General features: G+C 37.1%; 1 protein-coding gene and 1 long non-coding RNA gene across 2 annotated transcripts in view; one reads left to right on the top strand and one right to left on the bottom strand.

Annotated features, from left to right (window-relative positions):
* MFSD4A (major facilitator superfamily domain containing 4A) overlaps positions 1 to 9,902 on the top strand; it is a 42,705-nt gene extending 32,803 nt beyond the window's left edge. Inside the window, exons 7-10 of the mRNA XM_074528079.1 lie at positions 3,235 to 3,382; positions 5,655 to 5,725; positions 5,893 to 6,013; positions 8,684 to 9,902. Coding sequence (XP_074384180.1) covers positions 3,235 to 3,382; positions 5,655 to 5,725; positions 5,893 to 6,013; positions 8,684 to 8,748 — 405 coding nt within the window. The 3' untranslated portion in view covers positions 8,749 to 9,902. The remainder of the gene's footprint in view (positions 1 to 3,234; positions 3,383 to 5,654; positions 5,726 to 5,892; positions 6,014 to 8,683) is intronic.
* Positions 9,903 to 12,883: 2,981 nt separating this feature from the next.
* Positions 12,884 to 15,863, bottom strand: LOC141725274 (uncharacterized). Its single transcript, XR_012577145.1, has 3 exons — positions 13,567 to 15,863; positions 13,409 to 13,484; positions 12,884 to 13,340 (listed from the first exon to the last, which is right to left on the bottom strand). It is a non-coding gene; the product is annotated as an uncharacterized LOC141725274 (long non-coding RNA).
* Between the last annotated feature and the right edge of the window lie 7,551 nt (positions 15,864 to 23,414).

Raw genomic sequence — 23,414 nt, 5'->3', positions numbered from 1 at the left:
AAATAAATAAAAATAAATAAAAATAAATAAAATTAAATAAGTGATTTTGGAGGCTGTATTTTGATAAATAACACATTACAGCGAGTTATAATTCCCATCTAAGAGAGTAGGGAGGAGATTTTTGGGATCCCCCTGGCTGCCCCTGACCCAGCATCACAACAAATTCCAGCTCGGATTTGGCTTCCCCAGAACCCAAATTTCTGCTGAGCTGGAATATCAGAGCTCCCTCTGCTGGCTCTGCCCTGCATCACTCAGGTTTCCCCCAGTTTTTGGTTATTTCCTCTACAAGCCAGAAGTGAGGGAAATTTAATTTAAATGCAGCTGGCTTTTTGGTTTTATTGCTGAGCAGTTATTGAGAGTTAATTCTGTAATTATTGAGAGTGACTTCATTTTTATTCAGCAGAATAAATAATTATTAATAATTAAGACATGTAAATGTTGTGGAAGATACTATTGCATTTTAAATTATATGTTTCAGATAAAGCCTTAAATTTCTATGTAATGAAATTAAGACTTAATTACCAAGTTATGTAATGAAAATTAGCAAACTCAAAAGATGGATTTTCTTTGGCCAGTCAGTTTCTCAAGCACTGATTTATTTTTCTTTTTCCCAGCATATTTCCTCTTCCAGACTATATCCCCTTAAAAATAAATGTATTTCCTCTTCCAGACTATTTCCCCTTAAAAACAAACTTATTTTCTCCTCCAGAATATTTCCCCTTAAAAACAAACGTATTTCCTCTTCCAGAATATTTCCCCTTAAACATATTTCCTCTCCCAGACTATTTCCCCTTAAAAATAAACGTATTTCCTCTTCCAGACTATTTCCCCTTAAAAATAAATGTATTTCCTCTTCCAGAATATTTCCCTTTATAAATAAACATATTTCCTCTTCCAGACTATTTCCTCTTCCAGACTATTTCCCCTTAAAAATAAATGTATTTCCTCTTCCAGAATATTTCCCCTTAAAAATAAACGTATTTTCCCTTCCAGACTATTTCCCCTTAAAAATAAACATATTTTCCCTTCCAGAATATTTCCCTTTATAAATAAACATATTTTCCCTTCCAGACTATTTCCCCTTAAACATATTTTCTCTTCCAGAATATTTCCCCTTAAACATATTTCCTCTTCCAGAATATTTCCCCTTAAAAATAAATGTAATTCCTCTTCCAGACTATTTCCCCTTAAAAATAAATGTATTTCCTCTTCCAGAATATTTCCCCTTTAACATATTTTCTCTTCCAGACTATTTCCCCTTAAAAACAAATATATTTCCTTTTCCAGACTATTTTCCCTTAAACATATTTCCTCTTCCAGAATATTTCCCCTTAAAAACAAACGTATTTCCTCTTCCAGACTATTTCCCCTTAAAAATAAACGTATTTCCTCTTCCAGACTATTTCCCCTTAAACATATTTCCTCTTCCAGACTATTTCCCTTTAAAAAAAAACAAATTTTCTCTTCCAGACTATTTCCCCTTAAAAACAAACTTATTTTCTCCTCCAGAATATTTCCCCTTAAAAAAAAATATTTCCTCTTCCAGACTATTTCCCCTTAACAATAAACATATTTTCTCCTCCAGACTATTTCCCCTTAAAAAATAAATGTATTTTCTCCTCCAGTCTATTTCCCCTTAAAAACAAACATATTTCCTCTTCCAGAATATTTCCCCTTAAAGATAAATGTATTTTCTCCTCCAGACTATTTCCCCTTAAAAATAAACGTATTTTCTCTTCCAGACTATTTCCCCTTAACAATAAACATATTTCCTCTTCCAGAATATTCCCTCTTCCAGACTATTTCCCCTTAAAAATAAACATATTTCCTCTTCCAGACTATTTCCCTTTATAAATAAACATATTTCCTCTTCCAGACTATTTCCCCTTAAAAAATAAACAAATTTTCTCTTCCAGAATATTTCCCCTTAAAAATAAACGTATTTTCCCTTCCAGACTATTTCCCCTTAAAAATAAATGTATTTCCTCTTCCAGACTATTTCCCCATAAAAATAAACGTATTTCCTCTTCCAGAATATTTCCCCTTTAACATATTTTCTCTTCCAGACTATTTCCCCTTAAAAACAAATATATTTCCTTTTCCAGACTATTTTCCCTTAAACATATTTTCTCTTCCAGACTATTGCCCCTTAAAAATAAACATATTTCCTCTTCCAGACTATTTCCCCTTAAAAATAAATGTATTTCCTCTTCCAGACTATTTCCCCTTAAAAACAACCAAATTTTCTCTTCCAGACTATTTCCCCTTAAAAATAAAAATATTTTCTCTTCCAGACTATTTCCCCTTAAAAACAAACATATTTTATCCTCCAGAATATTTCCCCTTAAAAATAAACGTATTTTCTCTTCCAGACTATTTCCCCTTAAAAATAAACATATTTTCTCTTCCAGACTATTTCCCCTTAAAAACAAACTTATTTTCTCCTCCAGACTATTTCCCCTTAAAAATAAACATATTTCCTCTTCCAGACTATTTCCTCTTCCAGACTATTTCCCCTTAAACATATTTTCTCTTCCAGAATATTTCCCCTTAAAAATAAATGTATTTCCTCTTCCAGAATATATCCCCTTAAAAATAAATGTATTTTCCCTTCCAGACTATTTCCCCTTAAAAATAAACATATTTCCTCTTCCAGAATATTTTCTCTTCCAGACTATTTCCCCTTAAAAATAAACGTATTTCCTCTTCCAGAATATTTCGCTTTATAAACAAACATATTTTATCCTCCAGACTATTTCCCCTTAAAAATAAACATATTTCCTCTTCCAGAATATTTCCCTTTATAAATAAACATATTTTCTCTTCCAGACTATTTCCCCTTAAAAATAAACATATTTCCTCTTCCAGAATATTTCCCTTTATAAATAAACATATTTTCTCTTCCAGACTATTTCCCCTTAAAAATAAACATATTTCCTCTTCCAGACTATTTCCCCTTTAAAAATAAACGTATTTCCTCTTCCAGAATATTTCCTCTTCTAGACTATTTCCCCTTAACAATAAACATATTTTCCCTTCCAGACTATTTCCCCTTAAACATATTTTCTCTTCCAGAATATTTCCCCTTAAAAATAAACATATTTCCTCTTCCAGACTATTTCCCCTTAACAATAAACGTATTTTCCCTTCCGGACTATTTCCTATTAACCCCAACCCCAGACCCTGTTGCCCTCAGCGTTTTTCTGACGGGTTTTTGCGGGTGCTGCTCCGCAGGTCGGGGTTCTCGTCACCTTCCTGCTGCTGCTGCTCTTCTGGTCCAGCGTGGTTTTCCTGTTCGTGGGCACGGCCTCGCTGGGGCTGTTCCTCAGCAGCGCCTTCCCCAGCCTGCTGGCCTACACCGAGGACATCCTGCAGTACCAAGGTCAGCTCACCTGCAGTGGTTTTACAGCCCCATCCCCTTGGTTCAGCTCTTCCTCGGCAGGCCTGGAAGCTCAGGTTTGCTGTTGAAAGGAAGTGTCCAAAATTCTCTGTTTGGCTGATGAGTAAAGAGCCCAGGCAGGGATCCAGCTTCAATTCCTGGTTTGGGGAGCTCAGGGAGGGGCAGGAAGGGAGATGGTTCTGGAAACATCCCCAGGTCACCTGAGCTGGTTCTGGAAACATCAACAGATTACCTGAGCTGGTTCTGGAAATATCACCAAATTACCTGAGATGGTTCTGGAAACATCAACAGATTACCTGAACTGGTTCTGGAAACATCCTCAGGTCACCTGAGCTGGTTCTGGAAACATCAACAAATTACCCAAGATGGTTCTGGAAATATCACCAAATTACCTGAACTGGTTCTGGAAACATCCTCAGGTCACCTGAGCTGGTTCTGGAAATATCACTAAATTACCTGAACTGGTTCTGCAAATATCACCAAATTACCTGAAATATCACCAAATAACCTGAGCTGGTTCTGGAAACGTCATCAATTACCTGAGCTGGTTCTGGAAAGATCAGCAAATAACCAGAGCTGGTTCTGGAAACATCCTCAGGTCACCTGAGCTGGTTCTGGAAATATCACCAAATTACCTGAAACATCACCAAATTACCCGAGCTGGTTCTGGAAATATCAACAAATAATCTGAGCTGGTTCTGGAAATATCACCAATTACCTGAACTGGTTCTGGAAACATCCTCAGGTCACCTGAGCTGGTTCTGGAAACATCAACAAATTACCTGAGCTGGTTGTGGAAATATCACCAAATTACCTGAGATGGTTCTGGAAATATCAACAAATTACCCAAGATGGTTCTGGAAACATCACCAAATTACCTGAGCTGGTTGTGGAAACATCCCCAGGTCACCTGAGCTGGTTCTGGAAACATCAGCAAATTACCCGAGATGGTTCTGGAAACATCCCCAGGTCACCTGAGCTGGTTCTGGAAACATCACCAATTACCTGAGATGGTTCTGGAAATATCACCAAATTATCCGAGCTGGTTCTGGAAATATCAGCAAATTACCTGAGCTGGTTCTGGAAATATCACCAGGACACCAGAGCTGGTTCTGGAAACATCAACAAATCACCCGAGCTGGTTCTGGAAACATCCCCAGGTCACCTGAGCTGGTTCTGGAAATATCAACAAATTACCTGAGCTGGTTCTGGAAACATCAGCAAATCACCAGAGCTGGTTCTGGAAACATCCTCAGGTCACCTGAGCTGGTTCTGGAAACATCACCAAATCACCAGAGCTGGTTCTGGAAACATCCCCAGGTCACCTGAGATGGTTCTAGAAACATCACCAGGTCACCTGAACTGGTTCTGGAAACATCACCAAATTACCCAAGCTGGAAAGCCCAGAGCTGTGGTGGTGTTCAAAGGGGTCCCAGGATGAGGGAAGGGAGGAGAATCTTGACTCCATGTTTCAGAAGGCTGATTTATTATTTTATTATATATATTATATTGAAAGAAAATGGTATGTTAAAGCTATGCTAAAAGAATAGAAGGAAGGATTTCATCAGAGGAAAGAAAAGGGGAAGGGAAGGGAAGGGAAGGGAAGGGAAGGGAAGGGAAGGGAAGGGAAGGGAAGGGAAGGGAAGGGAAGGGAAGGGAAGGGAAGGGAAGGGAAGGGAAGGGAAGGGAAGGAAAGGAAAGGAAGAGGAAAGGAAGAGGAAGAGGAAAGGAATGATAACAAAAGCTTGTGACTCTCAGAGTCCAACACAGCTGAGCTGTGATTGGCCATTAATTAAAAACAACCCCATGAGACCAATCCCAGATGCACCTGTTGCATTCCACAGCAGCAGATAATCATTGTTTACATTTTGTTCCTGAGGCCTCTCAGCTTCTCAGGAGATAAAATCCTGGCAAAAAGGGGTTTTTCAGAAAATATCATGGCTGCACAGAGCCAGCTCCCCCAGGAGCTCCCTGGCAGCTCTGTCTCGAGGGCAGTGAGACAGAAACACAAAAACCTTCCCACCACCAGCTCTGCCAGCACAGACAGGTGACAGGAGATTGAATTTTTTTTTACTTCAACTTTCACCTTTCTGCACTGCTGCAGTTTTGCTGAGGAATTTTCAGTGTTAAGTAGGAATGCACATGGAGTATTTTTGATTTTTGTGTGGTGAGAGGCACAGGAAAGCTTTAAGGGAGCCCAGGGTGGCCCTGCTGGCTGTGCCACTCTGCTGCCACCACCTCTGTTTCCTCACAGGTTGTGCCACCACGGTGCTGGTGACTGGAGCTGGCATTGGAGAGATGGTGCTGCAGCTGCTGGTGGGCTCGGTGAGTAGCCAGGAGCTGGCAAAACCCAAAACCAATTTGGAATTTACGAGTCAAACCCTCAGTTTTGCTCTAACTGAGCAGTTACCAGCCAGCAGAGCCCTCCCTGATGATCCACGAGGGATCTGAGCCATGTCTGATCCCGTTTTTCATTTCCCATCCCGCTGCAGATTATCCATGATCGGGGCAGCTACAGTTTCCTGGTGTGTGGGATGATCTTTGGGTGCTTGGCCTTCACCTTCTACGCCCTGCTGGTGTTTTTCCACAGGATGTACCCCAAGCCCTGCCCAGGTAAGGGAACCCCAGCTTTGGGATGGGAGCAGGCGCAGCACAGGCCTCACTCCAGAGATTCCAGCAAAAATGCAAGGAAATGTTTATTTTCCTGCTGCTTCCTCTCTCCTTTTCCTGCTTTGTCTTGCCCACAAAGCCTTGGCAGGCACAGCTCAGGGTTTGCTTTCTTTTCTGCTGGAGAAGCAAGGGAAAATAGCAGGGATCACAGACAGCACCAGCTTCCCTGGGCTGTTCCCTGGCTGGAATCCAGGGAATCAGCAGGGCTGCCATCCAAGGGCAGCTCTCAGGCTCTGGGAAAACCTCACAGATTAAGGATTTTTGGGTTATCACCTCAGTCTGGAGCTGCTGCTTGTTTTTATACGAAAGGAGCAGAGTGGGACTGGCAAAAAGCACGGCCAGGTGTGGCTTGGGCTGTGCTGGGGTCACAGCTCGAGGGCTGGGAAAGGAATGGAGATGGGGAAGGAGCTGGAGAATCCTGAGGGAGCTGGGAAAGGGAATGGAGAAATCGTGAGGGAGCTGGGAAAGGGTTTGGAGAATGCTGGAAAGGGTTTGGAGAATCCTGAGGGAAGATTTGGAGGAGCTGAGGGAGCTGGGAAAGTTTTGGAGAATCCTGAGGGAACCAGGAAGGGTTTGGACGAGCTGAGGGAGCTGGGGAAGTTTTGGAGAGTCCTGAGGGAGCTGGGAAGGGTTTGAAGAAATCTGGAAAGGGTTTGGAGAGTCCTGAGGGAGCTGGGAAGGGAATGGAGAAATCTGGAAAGGGCTTGGAGAATCCTGAGGGAGCTGGGAAGGGTTTGGAGGATCCTGAGGGAGCTGGGAAGGGTTGAGAGAGTCCTGAGGGAGCTGGGCAGGGTTTGGAGGGTCCTGAGTGGGCTGGGAAAGGGAATTGAGAGTCCTGAGGGAGCTGGGAATGATCTGGAGAATCCTGAGGGAGCTGGGAAGGAAATGGAGAAATCTGGGAAGGGTTTGGAGAGTCCTGAGGGAGCTGGGAAGGGTTTGGAGAATCCTGAGGGAGGACTTGGAGGAGCTGAGGGAGCTGGGAAGGGTTTGGAGAGTCCTGGAAAGGGTTTGGAGGATGCTGAGGGAGCTGGGGAAGTTTTGGAGAGTCCTGAGAGAACCAGGGAAGAGTTTGAAGAGTCCTGAGGCAGCTGGAAAGGGTTTGGAAAGTCCTGAGGGAGCTGGGAAAGGGAATGGAGAAACCCTGAGGGAGCTGGAAAGGGTTTGGCGAATCCTAAAGAGTTTGGCAAATCCTGAAGGGTTTGGAGAATCCTGAGGGAGAATTTGGAGCTGAGGGAGCTGGGTAAGGGTCTGAAGAAATCTGGGAAGGGTTTGGTGAGTCCTGAGGGAGCTGGGAAGGGTTTGGAGGGTCCTGAGGGAGCTGGGCAGGGTTTGGAGGGTCCTGAGTGGGCTGGGAAAGGGAATTGAGAGTCCTGAGGGAGCTGGGAATGATCTGGAGAGTCCTGAGGGAGCTGGGAAGGAAATGGAGAAATCTGGGAAGGGTTTGGAGAGTCCTGAGGGAGGATTTGGAGCTGAGGGAGCTGGGTAAGGGTCTGGAGAAATCTGGGAAGGGTTTGGAGAATCCTGAAGGAGCTGGGAAGGGTTGAGAGAGTCCTGAGGGAGCTGGGAATGATCTGGAGATTCCTGAGGGAGCTGGGAAGGGAATGGAGAAATCTGGAAAGGGTTTGGAGAGTCCTGAGGGAGCTGGGAAGGGTTTGGAGAGTCCTGAGGGAGCTGGGAAGGGTTTGGAGGGTCCTGAGGGAGCTGGGAAGGGTTCGGAGGAGCTGAGGGAGCTGGGAAGGGTTTGGAGAATCCTGAGGGAGCTGGGAAGGGTCTGGAGAGTCCTGAGGGAGCTGGGAAGGGTTTGGAAAATCCTGAGAGAACCAGGGAAGGGTTTGGAGAGTCCTGAGAGAGGGTTTGGAGGAGTTGAGGGAGCTGGGGAAGGGTTTGGAGAAACCTGAGGGAGCTGGGAAGGGTTTGGAGAAATCTGGAAAGGGTTTGGAGAGTCCTGAGGGAGCTGGGAAGGGTCTGGAGAGTCCTGAGGGAGCTGGGAAGGGTTTGGAAAATCCTGAGAGAACCAGGGAAGGGTTTGGAGAGTCCTGAGAGAGGATTTGGAGGAATTGAGGGAGCTGGGGAAGGGTTTGGAGAAACCTGAGGGAGCTGGGAAGGGTTTGGAGAAATCTGGGAAGGATTTGGAGAGTCCTGAGGGAGCTGGGAAGGGTTTGGAGAGTCCTGAGGGAGCTGGGAAGGGTTTGGAGGGTCCTGAGGGAGCTGGGCAGGGTTTGGAGGGTCCTGAGGGAGCTGGGCAGGGGCTCAGCCCGGAGCAAAGGAGGCCCAGGGGGAATTTCTGGCTCTGCACAACTCCCTGCCAGGAGGGCACAGCCGGGGGGGATTTGGGATCTCATCCCAGGGAACAGGGACAGGAGGAGAGGGAACGGCCTCAGGCTGGGCTGGGGAGGCTCAGGTTGGACAGCAGCAGGAATTTCCTCATGGAAAGGGCTGGAAGGGGCTGCCCAGGGGGGTTTGGAGCGCCCATCCCTGGAGGTGCCCAGGGAAGGCCTGGACACGGTGGGGTGATAAAATAACAACATTCCTGAGGGAAAAACCTCACACCCATCCCCTTTAATCTCAATCAATGCACCCATTGAGGTGAAATACCGATTTAATCTTTGGCAGAGCTGGACGAGGCCTCCCCGGAGAAAGCCGCAGTGCCTGAGGACACGGGGCAGTACCAGCGCTGAGGGCGGGCCCGGCCCGGCACAAGCAATAAACCCAGCCCCAATTAAACATTAATCCCGAGGGTGATTTCACATTTAATGAACTGAATCATGCAAGTTCTCTGCAATCAAAAGCACAGTAGGTGGGGTAAGGCAGAATGGAAGAAATCAAGCCCAAAATGTCGAGCTGAGCATGGGGGTTGTGCCAAAAATCCTGCCAGCCTGATCCTGGGACTAAAAGCATGGACATTTGCACAGCAGTTCCTCCTGCAAATGAAGTTTATTTTCTCCTGCAAATGAAGTTTATTTTCTCCTGCAAATGAAGTTTTTTTTCTCCTGCAAATCAACTTTTTTTCTCCTGCAAATCAACTTTTTTTACCTGCTCAGAACACAGGGTGGAAAGGAAAAGCTGCTCTCTGCTCCTCGTCCAAGACTGAATCTTGAATAGATTTTATTTCTGGCCTGTGGTGCACAGGAACCCCCTCGAATTTGCAGCACAATCCTGGGTTTTTATTCATTTTTGTGATAAATTTTGTGTCACCTCCCTCGATCTTTGCAAAGGGGGGAAGTCCCACAGTGCAGAGCCCCCAGGTGCACACACAGGCAGCAGGGCCTGTCTCTATTTGCACACTTAATTCTGTATATTCCACACTCTAAACAGTGTCTTAATCAGCATGCTCAGGCCTCTTCAATGATTTTAAGCAATCATTTGCTTTTTTTAATTTTGTTTTTCTTTTTTGGAAGGGCTTTCTTTGTTTTTATTTAAGTCCACAATGAGCTGTGCTGGTTCCTTTTGCTTTAAGTCACTCCTCGAGCTGCTCCAGTGTCTTCTTTTAATATCGGTTTTATTTCCAACTTCCAAGCCAAGCTCCACGAGAGAAGGGATTTATTTTGAATTTTTATTGTATTTTATTTTATTTTTTTGGGGGGAGTTGGCTCCAGCTGCTTCACCTGTGCAATCTGCTCCTCCTCCTCCAGGTGCCTTGTGTAAGGTACTCGCACAGCCCCAGCATGGCCTGTCCCAAAGGACTGGAACTTTTGGGAATTTTTGGGAATTTTTGGGAATGTCCAACAGGAGTGGCTGTGGCTGCAACTCCTCGCTTGAACTGCTGATTGTGATGTACATATGTACGTGTGTATATAAAGCAGTGTTTAATTAAAGGTGATTGATTGATTGATTGATTGATTGATTGCTAATTGCTCGCTGGCTGGACTCACTTCCCAACACCTCCAGTTCTCAGGTTTTAAAGTCATAAATTTAAAATTTAACAGGGTTAAAAACAAAAAAAAATTAAATTGGTTTTGGCGTTTGAAGAGTTGTGGGATGGTTTGGGGTGGGAGGGATATTAAATCCTATAATTCCTTAAATCTTATAATTTCTTAAATCCTGTAATTCCTTAAATCCCATAGAGCCCGAATGGGATCTGCTCTGGGGTTGGAATAGAATTGGAATTTCTGCTAGGGTTGGAATCAAATCCCAGAAGGGTTTGGGATCCTAAAAACCTTCTCATTCCAAGACCATGGACATCTCCTCTGTCCCAGGTTTTTCCAGCCTGGCCTTGGGCACTTCCAGGGATGGGGAAGCCACAAATTCTTTGGGAAATTCACATTTTTCAAGCACCAGCCATTAAATATCTCCTCAAACTCTCCTGGAGTTGTTTAAATTCCCATTTTCCTCGCTCAAGGTGAGTTTGGAATTCTGGCTTTAGCTCATCCAGGGACACCTCCTGCCTCCAATCCCATTTATTCTGAGATCCTGCAATGAAACCAAACCCAATTTCAGGCCAGGCCGGAGCACCCCGGGGTGGAATTTGGAGATTTTTGGGATTCTGCCATCCCAAACCCTTCTGGATTTGATTCCAGGCTGTAATTCCTCTCCAGCTCCACACGGTGCCGCTGTTCCTCCTCTCCGGATAAACCACCCGGAATGGAATAAACCACCCCGAATGAAATAAACCACCCGGAATGAAATAAACCACCCGGAATGAAATAAACCACAGGCAAAAAAAAAACAACCGCAAAAATACATTTACAGCAAAATAAAAACCAAAATCTGTCAAATCTGTCCTTCCTCGAGCCCCTCCCTGCACGAGAGCATCTCTGGGCCCTGCTGGGAGCAAATGAGCTCCAAAATTTGGGAAAAATTCCTCATTTGTGGCACAGCAGGGCCGGCGGCTCTGAGAGCATCTCTCGTTCTGGCCTGGCACGTTCGGTAACACAGAATTCAATTTTCTTCTTAATTAAAATCCACCATCACAGTTCTGGGTTTGGGAATTCCAAGAATTAAAATTAAGTTCTGTTTGGTGAAATTAAAATGAGTTCTGTTTGGTAAAATTAAAATTCAAATGAGTTCTGAACTGAGCTCAATTTCTTCTCAATTAAAAATCCATCATCACACTTCCTGGGCTTGATAATTCCAAGAATTAAAATTCTTCTTAATTAAAATTCACCATCACACTTCTTGGGTAATTAAAATTAAGTTCTGTTTGGTAAAATTAAAATTCAAATGAGTTTGGTAAAACAGAATTCGATTTCTTCTTAATTAAAGTTCACCATCACACTTCTTGGGCTTGGTAATTCTAAGAATTAAAATTAAGTTGTGATTGGTAAAATTAAAATTCAAATGAGTTTGGTAAAACAGAGCTCAATTTCTTTTCAATTAAAATCCACCATCACACTTCTTGGGCTTGATAATTCCAAGAATTAAAATTCTTCTTAATTAAAATTCACCATCATAGTTCTTGGGCTTGGAAATTAAAATTAGGTTCTGTTTGGTAAAATTAAAATTGAGTTTGGTAAAACAGAATTCAATTTCTTCTTAATTAAAATTCGCCATCACAATTCTTGGGCTTGGGAATTCCAAGAATTAAAATTAAGTTGTGATTGGTAAAATTAAAATTCAAATGAGTTTGGTAAAACAGAATTCAATTTCTTCTTAATTAAAATTCACCATCACAATTCTTGGGCTTGATAATTCCAAGAATTAAAATTCTTCTTAATTAAAATTCACCATCAGAGTTCTTGGGCTTGGAAATTAAAATTAGGTTCTGTTTGGTAAAATTAAAATTAAAATTAGTTTGGTAAAACAGAATTCAATTTCTTCTTAATTCAAATTCACCATCACCGTTCTTGGGCTTGGGAATTCCAAGAATTAAAATTCTGTTTGGTAAAATTAAAATTAAAATGAGATTTCTTTGGTAAAACAGAATTCAATTTTCTTCTTAATTAAAATTCACCATCGCAGTTCTTGGGCTTGATAATTCCAAGAATTAAAATTAAGTTCTGTTTGGTAAAATTAAAATTAAAATGAGATTTCTTTGGTAAAACAGAGCTCAATTTCTTCTCAATTAAAAATTCACCATCGCAGTTCTTGGGCTTGGGAACTTGAGTAATTAAAATTCTGTTTGGTAAAATTCAATTTGAGTTCTGTTTGGTAAAACAGAATTCAATTTCTTCTTAATTCAAATTCACCATCACCGCTCTTGGGCTTGGGAATTCCAAGAATTAAAATTAAGTTGTGATTGGTAAAATTAAAATTAAAATGAGTTTTCTTTGGTAAAACAGAATTCAATTTCTTCTCAATTAAAAATCCATGATCACAATTCTTGAGTTTAAAAATGAAATTTAAATTGAGTTTAGAATTAAAATTGAGTTCTGTTTGGTAAAATTAAAATTAAAATTGAGTTCTGTTGGTAAAATTAAAATTAAAATCGAGTTCTGTTGGTAAAACAAAGCTCAATTTCATCTCAATTAAAAATCCACCATTGCAGTTCTTGGCTTTGGCAATTCCAATCTCCATTTTGGAGAAATAGGGGAAAAAAATCTGAATTTAAGGAAATTTTCACCAGAACAGCACCTGATTTAACAACACTAAAATACAATTTACCTCAAGGTTTGATGAACTCCCTCCTCAGCACACTGAAAATTTATGTTTTTATATATATATATTAGATATATATAAAAATATATATATTTTATATATTTATATTTATATTCATATTTATATAAATATATTTTATATATATTTTTATATATAGTATATATTTATATATATATTTTATATAAAAATATATATATATTTTAAATTTATAAATTTATATTTATAAAAATTTCTATTTTTACTGCAAGTAAAAAACAAACCAGTCCAAGGAGCAGAAACTTTGTTAAAAATATTTATTTAAAAAAATACAATTGTTTTGCATGTCTGGTTGCACATAACTATTAACATAAGATTGACTTGAATAATTTGCTACAATGCTTTATTTTTAAAGCCAGCTTGCATTATACAAAGCAAAAATCCCTCTGTCAGTTCTTACAGAAAATAGTTTTAACTATTCCCACCCCATATTTTTATTTTTTAAAAAAAGATTGCCATACATTGATTTTTTTTTATTATTTTTTTATGTTTTTTTGCACAAAAATCGAAGCAAAAATAGAAAAAAGTCACCTGATTTCTCAGGAAAGACCTTCATGAATTTTGAAATAATAAATTCCCAAAAACTGCCAAAGCGGCGTTTGTCACTTGGAAGTGTCAGGACAGTGCAAAGAAAATTTCAATTTAAATTTAAAAATTTAAATTTCCATTTAAAAGCTTTTCCTCCTGATTCAATTCAAACCTGAAATGTGCTCCAAAAGGAAATTTCAATTGAAATTTAAAAATTTAAATTTCGATTTCGATTCAAACCTGAAATGTGCTCCAAAAGGAAATTTCAATTGAAATTTAAAAATTTAAATTTCCATTTAAAAGCTTTTCCTCAAACCTGAAATGTGCTCCAAAAGGAAATTTCAATTTAAATTTAAAAACTTAAATTTAAAAGCTTTTCCTCCTGATTCGATTCAAACCTGAAATGTGCTCCAAAAGGAAATTTCAATTGAAATTTAAAAATTTAAATTTCCATTTAAAAGCTTTTCCTCCTGATTCAATTCAAACCTGAAATGTGCTCCAAAAGGAAATTTCAATTTCAATTTAAAAATTTAAATTTAAATTTTTAAAAGCTTTTCCTCCTGATTCCATTCAAACCTGAAATGTGCTCCAAAAGGAAATTTAAATCTAAATTTAAAAATTGAAATTTCCATTTAAAAGCTTTTCCTCCTGATTCGATTCAAACCTGAAATGTGCTCCAACACCTCCATCCCTGCCTTAAATCCAGTTAAAATTCAATAATTTGAATTTTTCACGATTTTTACACACTGAAGGTCTCCCTAAATGTTATCTCCTAAAAAGCAAAAAAATTTCAATTAACACTGAACAATTACTGAAAAACTTTGGCTATTGATGCACTTGCATTACATACCAGCATTTCTTTATTTTTTATTTTTTATTTTTTATTTTTTATTTTTTAAACACAATGGCGTTAAGATGCTCGAATAAAATATTTCAAAATGAAAAATATAAAATAAAATAAAATATTGAGAAGCAATTCTAGGGTCACCCAGCTGGAACAAGGGGTGACTTTTTGCAGAAAAATTCTCCAGTGTAGGAAGTTTCAAACACTCACTACAACACAATTTTGCCTCTTGAAATTTGTAATATATATATATATATATATTTATATTTATATATATTTATATAGAAAAGGAAAGAAAAAATGTAACTCTGTTCTGGAAAGAGCCACTGGAAATGTTCTCCCTTTTTTATTTTTTTGGGTTTTTTTTGTGGAATTTTCTGGAAATCCCAGCAGGGGAAAAATCCAAAATCCAGAGGGAGGGATTGGCTGCCAAAAATCTGCCAAAAACCCAAAAAGCCTGAGAATTCCAGCCCAAAATCAACTCCCAAATCCAGATGTGCACAGGACAGCACACACAGCTGGATGGAGGCACTGGACTGGCTAAAATTGAATTTAAATGCATTTAAAAATTTATTTAAATGGATTTAAATCTATTTAAATCCTTCCAAAACACAAAGAACTGCCCAGCCCAACCAGCTCCAAAATCACCATCCCAATCCAGATGTGCATTCCAGGAATGGACAGGACAGCGCACACAGCTGGATTTAAATGGATTTAAATGGATTTAAATGGATTTGAATTTATTTAAATCGATTTAAATTGATTTAAATTGATTTAAATCTCTCTAAAACAGAAAAACTGCCCAGGCCAGGAAAGATGGAGCAGCTCCAAAATCACCTTCCCAATCCAGATGTGCACTCCAGGAATGGACAGGACAGCGCACACAGCTGGATGGGGGCGCTAGAGTGCCTAAAATTTTATTTAAATAGATTTAAAAATTGATTTAAATGGATTTAAATTTATTTAAATCCTTCCAAAACACAAAAAACTGCCCAGCCCAACCAGCCCCAAAATCACCTTCCCAATCCAGATGTGCACACAGCTAGATGGAGGTGCTGGACTGGCTAAAAATGGATTTAAATTGATTTAAATTGATTTAAATGGATTTAAATTGATTTAAATCTATTTAAATCATTCCAAAACACAAAAAACTAATTAGACCAAGCCAGGGAAGCTGCAGCAGCTCCAAAATCACCTTTCCAATCCAGATGTGCATTCCAGGAATGGACAGGAAAGCACACACAGCTGGAGTGGCTAAAAATTGATTTAAATCAATTTAAATGGATTTAAATGGATTCAAATTGATTTAAATTGATTTAAATCCTTCCAAAATACAAAGAACTGCCCAGCCCAGCCAGCTCCAAAATCACCTTCCCAATCCAGATGTGCATTCCAGGAATGCACAGAACAATGCACACAGCTGGACTGGCTAAAAATTTGATTTAAATCAATTTAAATTGATTTAAATGGATTTAAATGGATTTAAATCCCTCTTAGACACAAAGAACTGCCCAGCCCAACCAGCTCCAAAATCACCTTCCCAATCCAGATGTGCATTCCAGGAATGGACAGGACAGCGCACACAGCTGGACTGGCTAAAAATCAATTTAAATCAATTTAAACTGATTTAAATGGATTAAAATTAATTTAAATTTATTTAAATCCCTCTTAGACACAAAGAACTGCCCAGCCCACATAAACTGGAGCAGCCCAAAATCAGCTTCCCAATCCAGATGTGCCCTGCAGGAATGGGCAGGACAGCACACACAGCTGGATGGGGGCGCTGGACTGGCTAAAATTGGATTTAAATCGATTTAAATTGATTTAAATGGATTCAAATCGATTTAAATCTCCCTAAAACACAAAAATCTGCCCAACCCAAGCCAGGGAAGTTGGAGCAGCTCCAAAATCACCTTCCCCATCCAGATGTGCACTCCAGGAATGCACAGGACAATGCACACAGCTGGACTGGCTAAAAATTGATTTAAATCAATTTAAATGGATTTAAATGGATTCAAATGGATTTAAATTGATTTAAATCCCTCTTAGACACAAAGAACTGCCCAGCCCAACCAGCTCCAAAATCACCACCCCAATCCAGATGTGCATTCCAGGAATGGACAGGACAGCACACACAGCTGGACTGGCTAAAAATTGATTTAAATCCATTTAAATTTATTTAAATTTATTTAAATTTATTTAAATTTATTTAAATTTATTTAAATCCTTCTAAACCACACACCCTGCCCCGCTGCCGGCTCTGTGCTGCTCCCCAGGATTTTTCCTCCCCCATTCCTGTGGATTCCCTGAATCTCCTTTATCACCCCCAGGATTTTCCCTGGAATTATTTTATTTTTATTTTTTTTCCCTTTTTTATTTTGATTTTGATTTTTTTTTAAATTCCAAAATCGACTCCTCAGCTGGGAAAGCAGAGGGGGAAAAAGCAAAAATGATTCCATTGGTGTGAGCCTGGGAGGGACGGGAGGGCACAGGGTAATACTGCAAACACGGGAAAAAGGGAATTTTGGGGGAAAAGGGAATTTTTGTAGGGTCATTTTTGGAATAAAGGGAATTTTAGGAGCATTTTTGGAATTTTAGGAGCATTTTTGGAAAATTTTAGGGTCATTTTTGGAAAAAAGGGAATTTTTTAGGAGCATTTTTGGGAAAAAGGGAATTTTAGGATCAATTTTTGGAATTTTAGCGTCATTTTTAGAAAAGGAAATTTTAGGATCATTTTTGGAAAATTTTAGGGTCATTTTTGGAAATGGGAATTTTAGGGTACTTTTTGGTAAAAAGGGAATTTTAGGATCAATTTTTGGAATTTTAGGACCATTTGGGGGAAAATGGAATTTTAAGATCATTTTTGGAAAAAAATTGAATTTTAGGGTACTTTTTGGACAAAAGGGAATTTTAAGATCATTTTTGGTTAAAGGAAATTTTAGGATAATTTTTGGAATTTTAGGGTCATTTTTGGAAAAAGGAATTTTAGGATAGTTTTTGGAATTTTAGGACCATTTTTGGAAAATTTCAGGATCATTTTTGGAAAAAAGGGAATTATTTTTAGGATCAGTTTTGGAAAAAAGGGAATTTTTTTAGGATGGTTTTTGGAAAAAGGGAATTTTAGCATAATTTTTAGAAAATTTTAGGGTCATTTTTGGAAAAGGGAATTTCAGGATCATTTTTGGTAAAAGGAAATTTTAGCATCATTTTTGGAATTTTAGGATCATTTTTGGAAAATTTCAGGATCATTTTTGGAAATGGGAATTTTAGGATCAGTTTTGGAAAAAAGGGAATTTTTTTAGGATGGTTTTTGGAAAAAGGGAATTTTAGCATCATTTTTAGAAAATTTTTGGGTCATTTTTAGAAAAAAGGGAATTTTAGGAGCATTTTTAGAAAATTTTAGGATCATTTTTGGAAAAGGAAATTTTAGGAGAATTTTGGAAAAGGGAATTTTAGGGTCATTTTTGGTAAAAGGGAATTTTAGGAGCATTTTGGGAAAAGGGAATTTTTTTAGGATGGTTTTTGGGAAAAAAGGGAATTTTAGGAGCATTTTTGGAATTTTAGGATCATTTTTGGAAAATTTTAGGATCATTTTGGGAAAAAAGGAAATTTTAGCATCATTTTTAGAAAATTTTCGGACCATTTTTGGAAATGGGAATTTTAGAATCATTTTTGGGAAAAAAGGGAATTTTAGGATAATTTTTGGAATTTTAGCATCATTTTTGGAAATGGGAATTTTTTTAGGATCATTTTTGGAAAAAATGGAATTTTCGGGTAATTTTTAGAAAAAAGGGAATTTTAGCATCATTTTTGGAAAAGGGAATTTTAGGGTCAATTTTGGAAAAAAGGGAATTTCAGGGTCATTTTTCCAAAGCTACAAAGAATAAATCTCAACCCCGTTCACAGAGAATAAAACCAAAAACAAAATTCTGTGCAACTGAACAACAGCACAATAACAACAATTAAAAAATAAAATAAAATAAAATAAAATAAAATAATATTAAAAAAATAAAATAAAATAAAATAAAATAAAATAAAATAAAATAAAATAAAATAAAATAAAATAAAATAAAATAAAATCAATTCCACACAGTTCTAGGGAGCAGTTTTAAAGCTTGGGGAAAAAATAAAAATAAAAAAATAAAAATAAAATAAAAATAAAATAAAATAAAAATAAAAATAAAAATTAAAAAATAAAATAAAAATAAAATAAAAAAAAATAAAATAAAAATAAAAATAAAAAATAAAAATAAAATAAAAATAAAATAAAATAAAAATAAAATAAAATAAAAATAAAATAAAATAAAATAAAATAAAAATAAAATAAAATAAAATAAAAATAAAGCCACCAAAGGAGCCGGGGTTGGACACAGCAACACTGCAGCCTCAGAGCCTTCCTAAAACACAGAAAATTCACCCAAAAATGAATTAAAAATTCAAAATAAACAAGAAATGATTCCAGTTTTTCCTGCTGCAATGGGCACTGGCTCCTCAAACATCAAAAATTCCAAATTCTCCTGATTTGAGAGGAAAATCTCCTGCAGGATGGGGAGGTTTATTAAATTTATATTTATATTTATATGGAATTTTGGGATATTTATACGGGATTTTTTGGGATATTTATATGGGATTTTTGGGATATTTATATGGGTATATATATATCCCAAAATATTATATATATTGGGATATATATAATATTTTATATTATATATATTGGGATATATATAATATTTTCTATTATAAATATCCCAATATATATAATATTTTATCCCTATATATATATTATATATATTGGGATATATATATCCCAAATATATTTTTGGATATTTATATGGAATTTTGGATATTTAAATGGAACTTTGGGATATTTATATGGAACTTTGGATATTTATATGGATTTTGGGTATTCATATTGACTTTTGGGATATTTATATGGATTTTGCATTTTTTTATTTTTCCTGCCTTATTTCTTTTATTTTTCCTGCCTCATTTTTATTTTCCCTGCATCATTTTTTTATTTTCCTGTATAATTTTTATTTTTCCTTTATAATTTTTATTTTTCCTGCCTCAAATTTTTTATTTTCCTGTATAATTTTTATTTTTCCTTCATAATTTTTATTTTTCCTGCCTTATTTTTATTTTTCCTCCCTTATTTTTTTAAATTTTCCTGTATAATTTTTATTTTTCTTGCTTTATTTTTTATTTTCCTGCATTATTTTTATTTTTCCCACCTCATTTTTTAATTTTTCGTGCCTCATATTTTTATTTTTCCTGCTTTATTTTTTTATTTTTATTTTTCCTGCCTCATTTTTTATTTTCCTGTATAATTTTTATTTTTCCCATCTCATTTTTATTTTTCCCTGCCTCATATTTTTATTTTCCCTGCATCTTTTTTTTATTTTCCTGTATAATTTTTATTTTTCCTTCATAATTTTTATTTTTCCTGCCTCATTTTTTAATTTTCCTGCATAATTTTTATTTTTCCTCTATAATTTTTATTTTTCCTCCCTTATTTTTTTATTTTTCCTGCATAATTTTTATTTTTCCCGCCTAATTTTTTAATTTTTCCTGCCTAAATCTTTGATTTTTCCTGTTTATTTTTCCCATTTCCACAGGAAAATCTGGATTTCTGTGGAATTTTCTCATAGAGGAGCAGGAACCCACAAATATTTATTTATTTTTTTAAGCTTTAACCCTCTATATAAAAAATAAAAAACATTTAACTGCACAAATTTTACAAATTTTACAACAGCTAAAATTGGCTTTTCTCCACAAAGGGAATAAAGGGAATAAAGGGAAGCAATTAAATTGCAATTTAGTGCTTATTAATGAATTTTTAATTCAAATCCCAGCCTGAAAATATCAAAAAAATTCAAAATATTCTTTGGCCAACCTGACCCAAAAAGTGCTATTTATTTATAAACAGAAATTTCTCAGAAATTTCTCCAAATATTAAAAATAAAATTAAAAATAATTCCAGATATTCGTGATTCGTTTTTGCGTTTCAAAAAATTAAAATAAAATGAAAATAAAAATGGGAATATTGCACATTTTAAGAGCAATTTTGAATTATTTTCATTTTTTTTGCCTCTGACAGGAGCCAACGTAAAAAGAGAAAAAATCCAACTAAAAATTGAATTTTTTCTCTTTTTTTTCTCCCATTTTTCCCCTTTTTCAGCAAGAAAACAACGCCCAAAAATAAAATTATTCCACCCACCTGTCACTTAAAAAATACACAAAAATGGGTTTTTTTTAATTTATCAATATCAGGATATAGAAAATGGAAAAATCAAAGAAAAATCCTGGGTTTTGTGGCTTTTAAAGGGAATTTCAAGCCTGAAAAAATGGCAGAAAAAAAAGAAAATTTTGAGGAAAATTTTGGGAAAAATTTGAATTTTCCACGGGATGAGTGCAATATTGACAATAAACAACGGCAGCTCCTCGGGCTCTGAGGATGAGGAAGGAAAAGGGATTTTTTGGGAATTTTTTATGGGGAAAATCCTCTAAAAAATGACCCCAAAATCAACATTTTCATTGTAAAATTTGGGGTAAAAACTGGGAAAAAAAATGGAATTTTCTATGTAGGGAAAAGCAGGAAAATTTTAAAGAATTGTGGGGGAATAAAGAGAATTTTTCTGGGATTTTTTATGGGGAAAATCCTCTAAAAAATGACCCCAAAATCAACAGTTCCACTGCAAAATTTGGGGTAAAAACTGGGAAAATTTTGAGTTTTTCTGGAATTGCAGTCAGGGAAAACCTCCCCTAAAATCCAGATAAAATTCACTAAAATTCCACAAAAAATTCCACTAAAATTCCACAAAAAATTCCACTAAAATCCAGGGAAAGTTCCACTAAAATCCAGGGAAAATTTTACTAAAATCTATGGAAAATTCCCTAAAATCCAGGAGAAATTACACAAAAATCCAAGGAAAATTCCCCCAAAATCCAGGGAAAATTCCACAAAAAATTCCACCAAAATCCACGGAAAATTCCCTAAAATCCAGGGAAAATTCCCTAAAATCCAAGGAAAATTCCACTAAAATTCCACAAAAAATTCCACAGAAAATTCCCCCAAAATCCAAGGAAAATTCCACCAAAACCAAGGAAAATTCCACTAAAATCCAGGGAAAATTCCCTAACATCCAAGGAAAATTCCACTAAAATTCCACAAAAAATTCCACTAAAATCCAGGGAAAATTCCACTAAAATCTATGGAAAATATCCTAAAATTCAGGGAAAATTCCACCAAAATCCAGATAAAATTCCCTAAAATCCAGGGAAAATTCCACAAAAAAATCCACCAAAACCAGGAAAAAATCCCTAAAATCCAGGGGAAGTTCCACAAAAATTCCACAAAAAATTCCACTAAAATCCAGGGAAAATTCCACTAAAATCCAAGGAAAATTCCCCCAAAATCCACATAAAATTCCCTAAAATCCAGGGAAAATTCCACTAAAATCCAGGGAAAATTCCACAAAAATTCCACAAAAAATTCCACTAAAATCCAGGGAAAATTCCCCCAAAATCCACGGAAAATTCCCTAAAATCCAGGGGAAATTCCATTAAAATCCACATAAAATTCCCTAAAATCCAGGGAAAATTCCACAAAGATTCCACAAAAAATTCCCCCAAAATCCACAGAAAATTCCCTAAAATCCAGGAGAAATTACACAAAAATCCAGGGAAAATGCCACAAAATCCAGGGAAAATTCCCTAAAATCCAAGGAAAATTCCACTAGAATTCCACAAAAACCAGGGAAAATTCCCCCAAAATCCAGATAAAATTCCCTAAAATCCAGGGGATATTCCACTAAAATTCCACAAAAAATTCCACTAAAATCCAGGGAAAATTGCACTAAAATCCAAGGAAAATTTCCACAAAATCCAGGGAAAATTCCACCAAAATCCAGATAAAATTCCTTAAAATCCAGGGAAAATTCCACAAAGATTCCACAAAAAAATTCCCCCAAAATCCACGGAAAATTCCCTAAAGTCCAGGGAAAATTCCACCAAAATCCAAGAGAAATCCCTCAAAACTGCAGGAAAATCCTCCCAGAACTAGAAGAAAACCCCAAAATTTCAGGAAAACCCCAAAATTACAGGAAAATCCCAAAGGAAATCCTCCCAAAACTGCAAGAAAAACCTGCCAAAATTGAAGAAAAACCCTCCCAAAATTGCAAGCAAAACCTCCCAGAACTGCAGGAAAACCCCAAAACTGCAGGAAACCCTCCCAAAATTGCAGGAAAATCCCCTAAAACTCAGGGAAAACCTCCCAAAACTCCAAGAAAACCCCAAAATTACAGGAAAATCCCAAACTACAGGAAAAACCCAAAATTACAGGAAAATCCCAAAGGAAATCCTCCCAAAATTACAGGAAAACCTCCCAAAATTGCAGAAAAATCCTCCCAGAACTGCAGGAAAATCCCAAAGGAAATCCTCCCAAAATTGCAGGAAAACCTCCCAAAATTGCAGAAAAATCCTCCCAGAACTGCAGGAAAATCCTCCCAAAATTCCAAGAAAATCCCAAAATTGCAGGAAAACCTCCCAAAACTACAACCCCAAAACTGCAGGAAAATCCCAAATTTGCAGGAAAATTCTTCCAAGAATTGCAGGAAAAACCTCCCAAAACTCAGGGAAAACCTCCCAAAATTACAGGAAAATCCCAAAATTACAGGAAAATCCCAAAACTACAAGAAAAACCTCCCAAAATTACAGGAAAATCCCAAAGGAAATCCTCCCAAAACTCCAAGAAAACCTCCCAGAACTGCAGGAAATCCTCCCCAAAATTCCAAGAAAACCCCAAAATTTCAGGAAAACCCCAAAATTCCAAGAAAACCCTCCCACCCTGCTGACCCCAGTGCTGCAAATCCGCGAGAAACCAACGGGAAATTTCCAAAATTCCAACCCCAAAAATTCCACAAAATTGGAAAAAATAAATCCTTGAATAAAACAAAAAAAATAATAAATTCTCACTGTGATAAAATAAAATGAAAATAAAATCAAGCAGGAAAATTCTGGTTTTTTTGTTGCTGCACAAATCGTGATTTGGGTGATATTCCCACCTCGATATTCCCAAATTTTTTATTTTTTTTTCCTGGAATTCCAGCTTCCATCAGGATTTCAGGGTTTTCCTTGCTGAGCACAGGAACAGAGAAAGTTTTTTATTTTTTTGTTTGATTTTTTTTCTCCCAAAAAAAGTCACAAAGAAAATCCTCCTTTAGTGCTGTCGGTGCTGCAAAATCTCCCAAAAAAATTCCAAAATTTTCTTTTTGGATTTGGGAAAAAAAAAAATTCCAAAGTTGAGGAGGAGAAAAAATTCGGAGCTGCAGCTCCTATTAAGGCGTTTGCATAAACATTCCCAACGTGGGTTCTTCCAAAAAAATTCAGATTTTTGCACCAAAA

This window comes from Zonotrichia albicollis, chromosome 28 (assembly GCF_047830755.1).
Source record: "Zonotrichia albicollis isolate bZonAlb1 chromosome 28, bZonAlb1.hap1, whole genome shotgun sequence".
NCBI lineage: Eukaryota > Metazoa > Chordata > Aves > Passeriformes > Passerellidae > Zonotrichia > Zonotrichia albicollis.
Note: the sequence above shows the minus strand (reverse complement) of the source record. Positions and strands in the feature narration are given on the sequence as shown.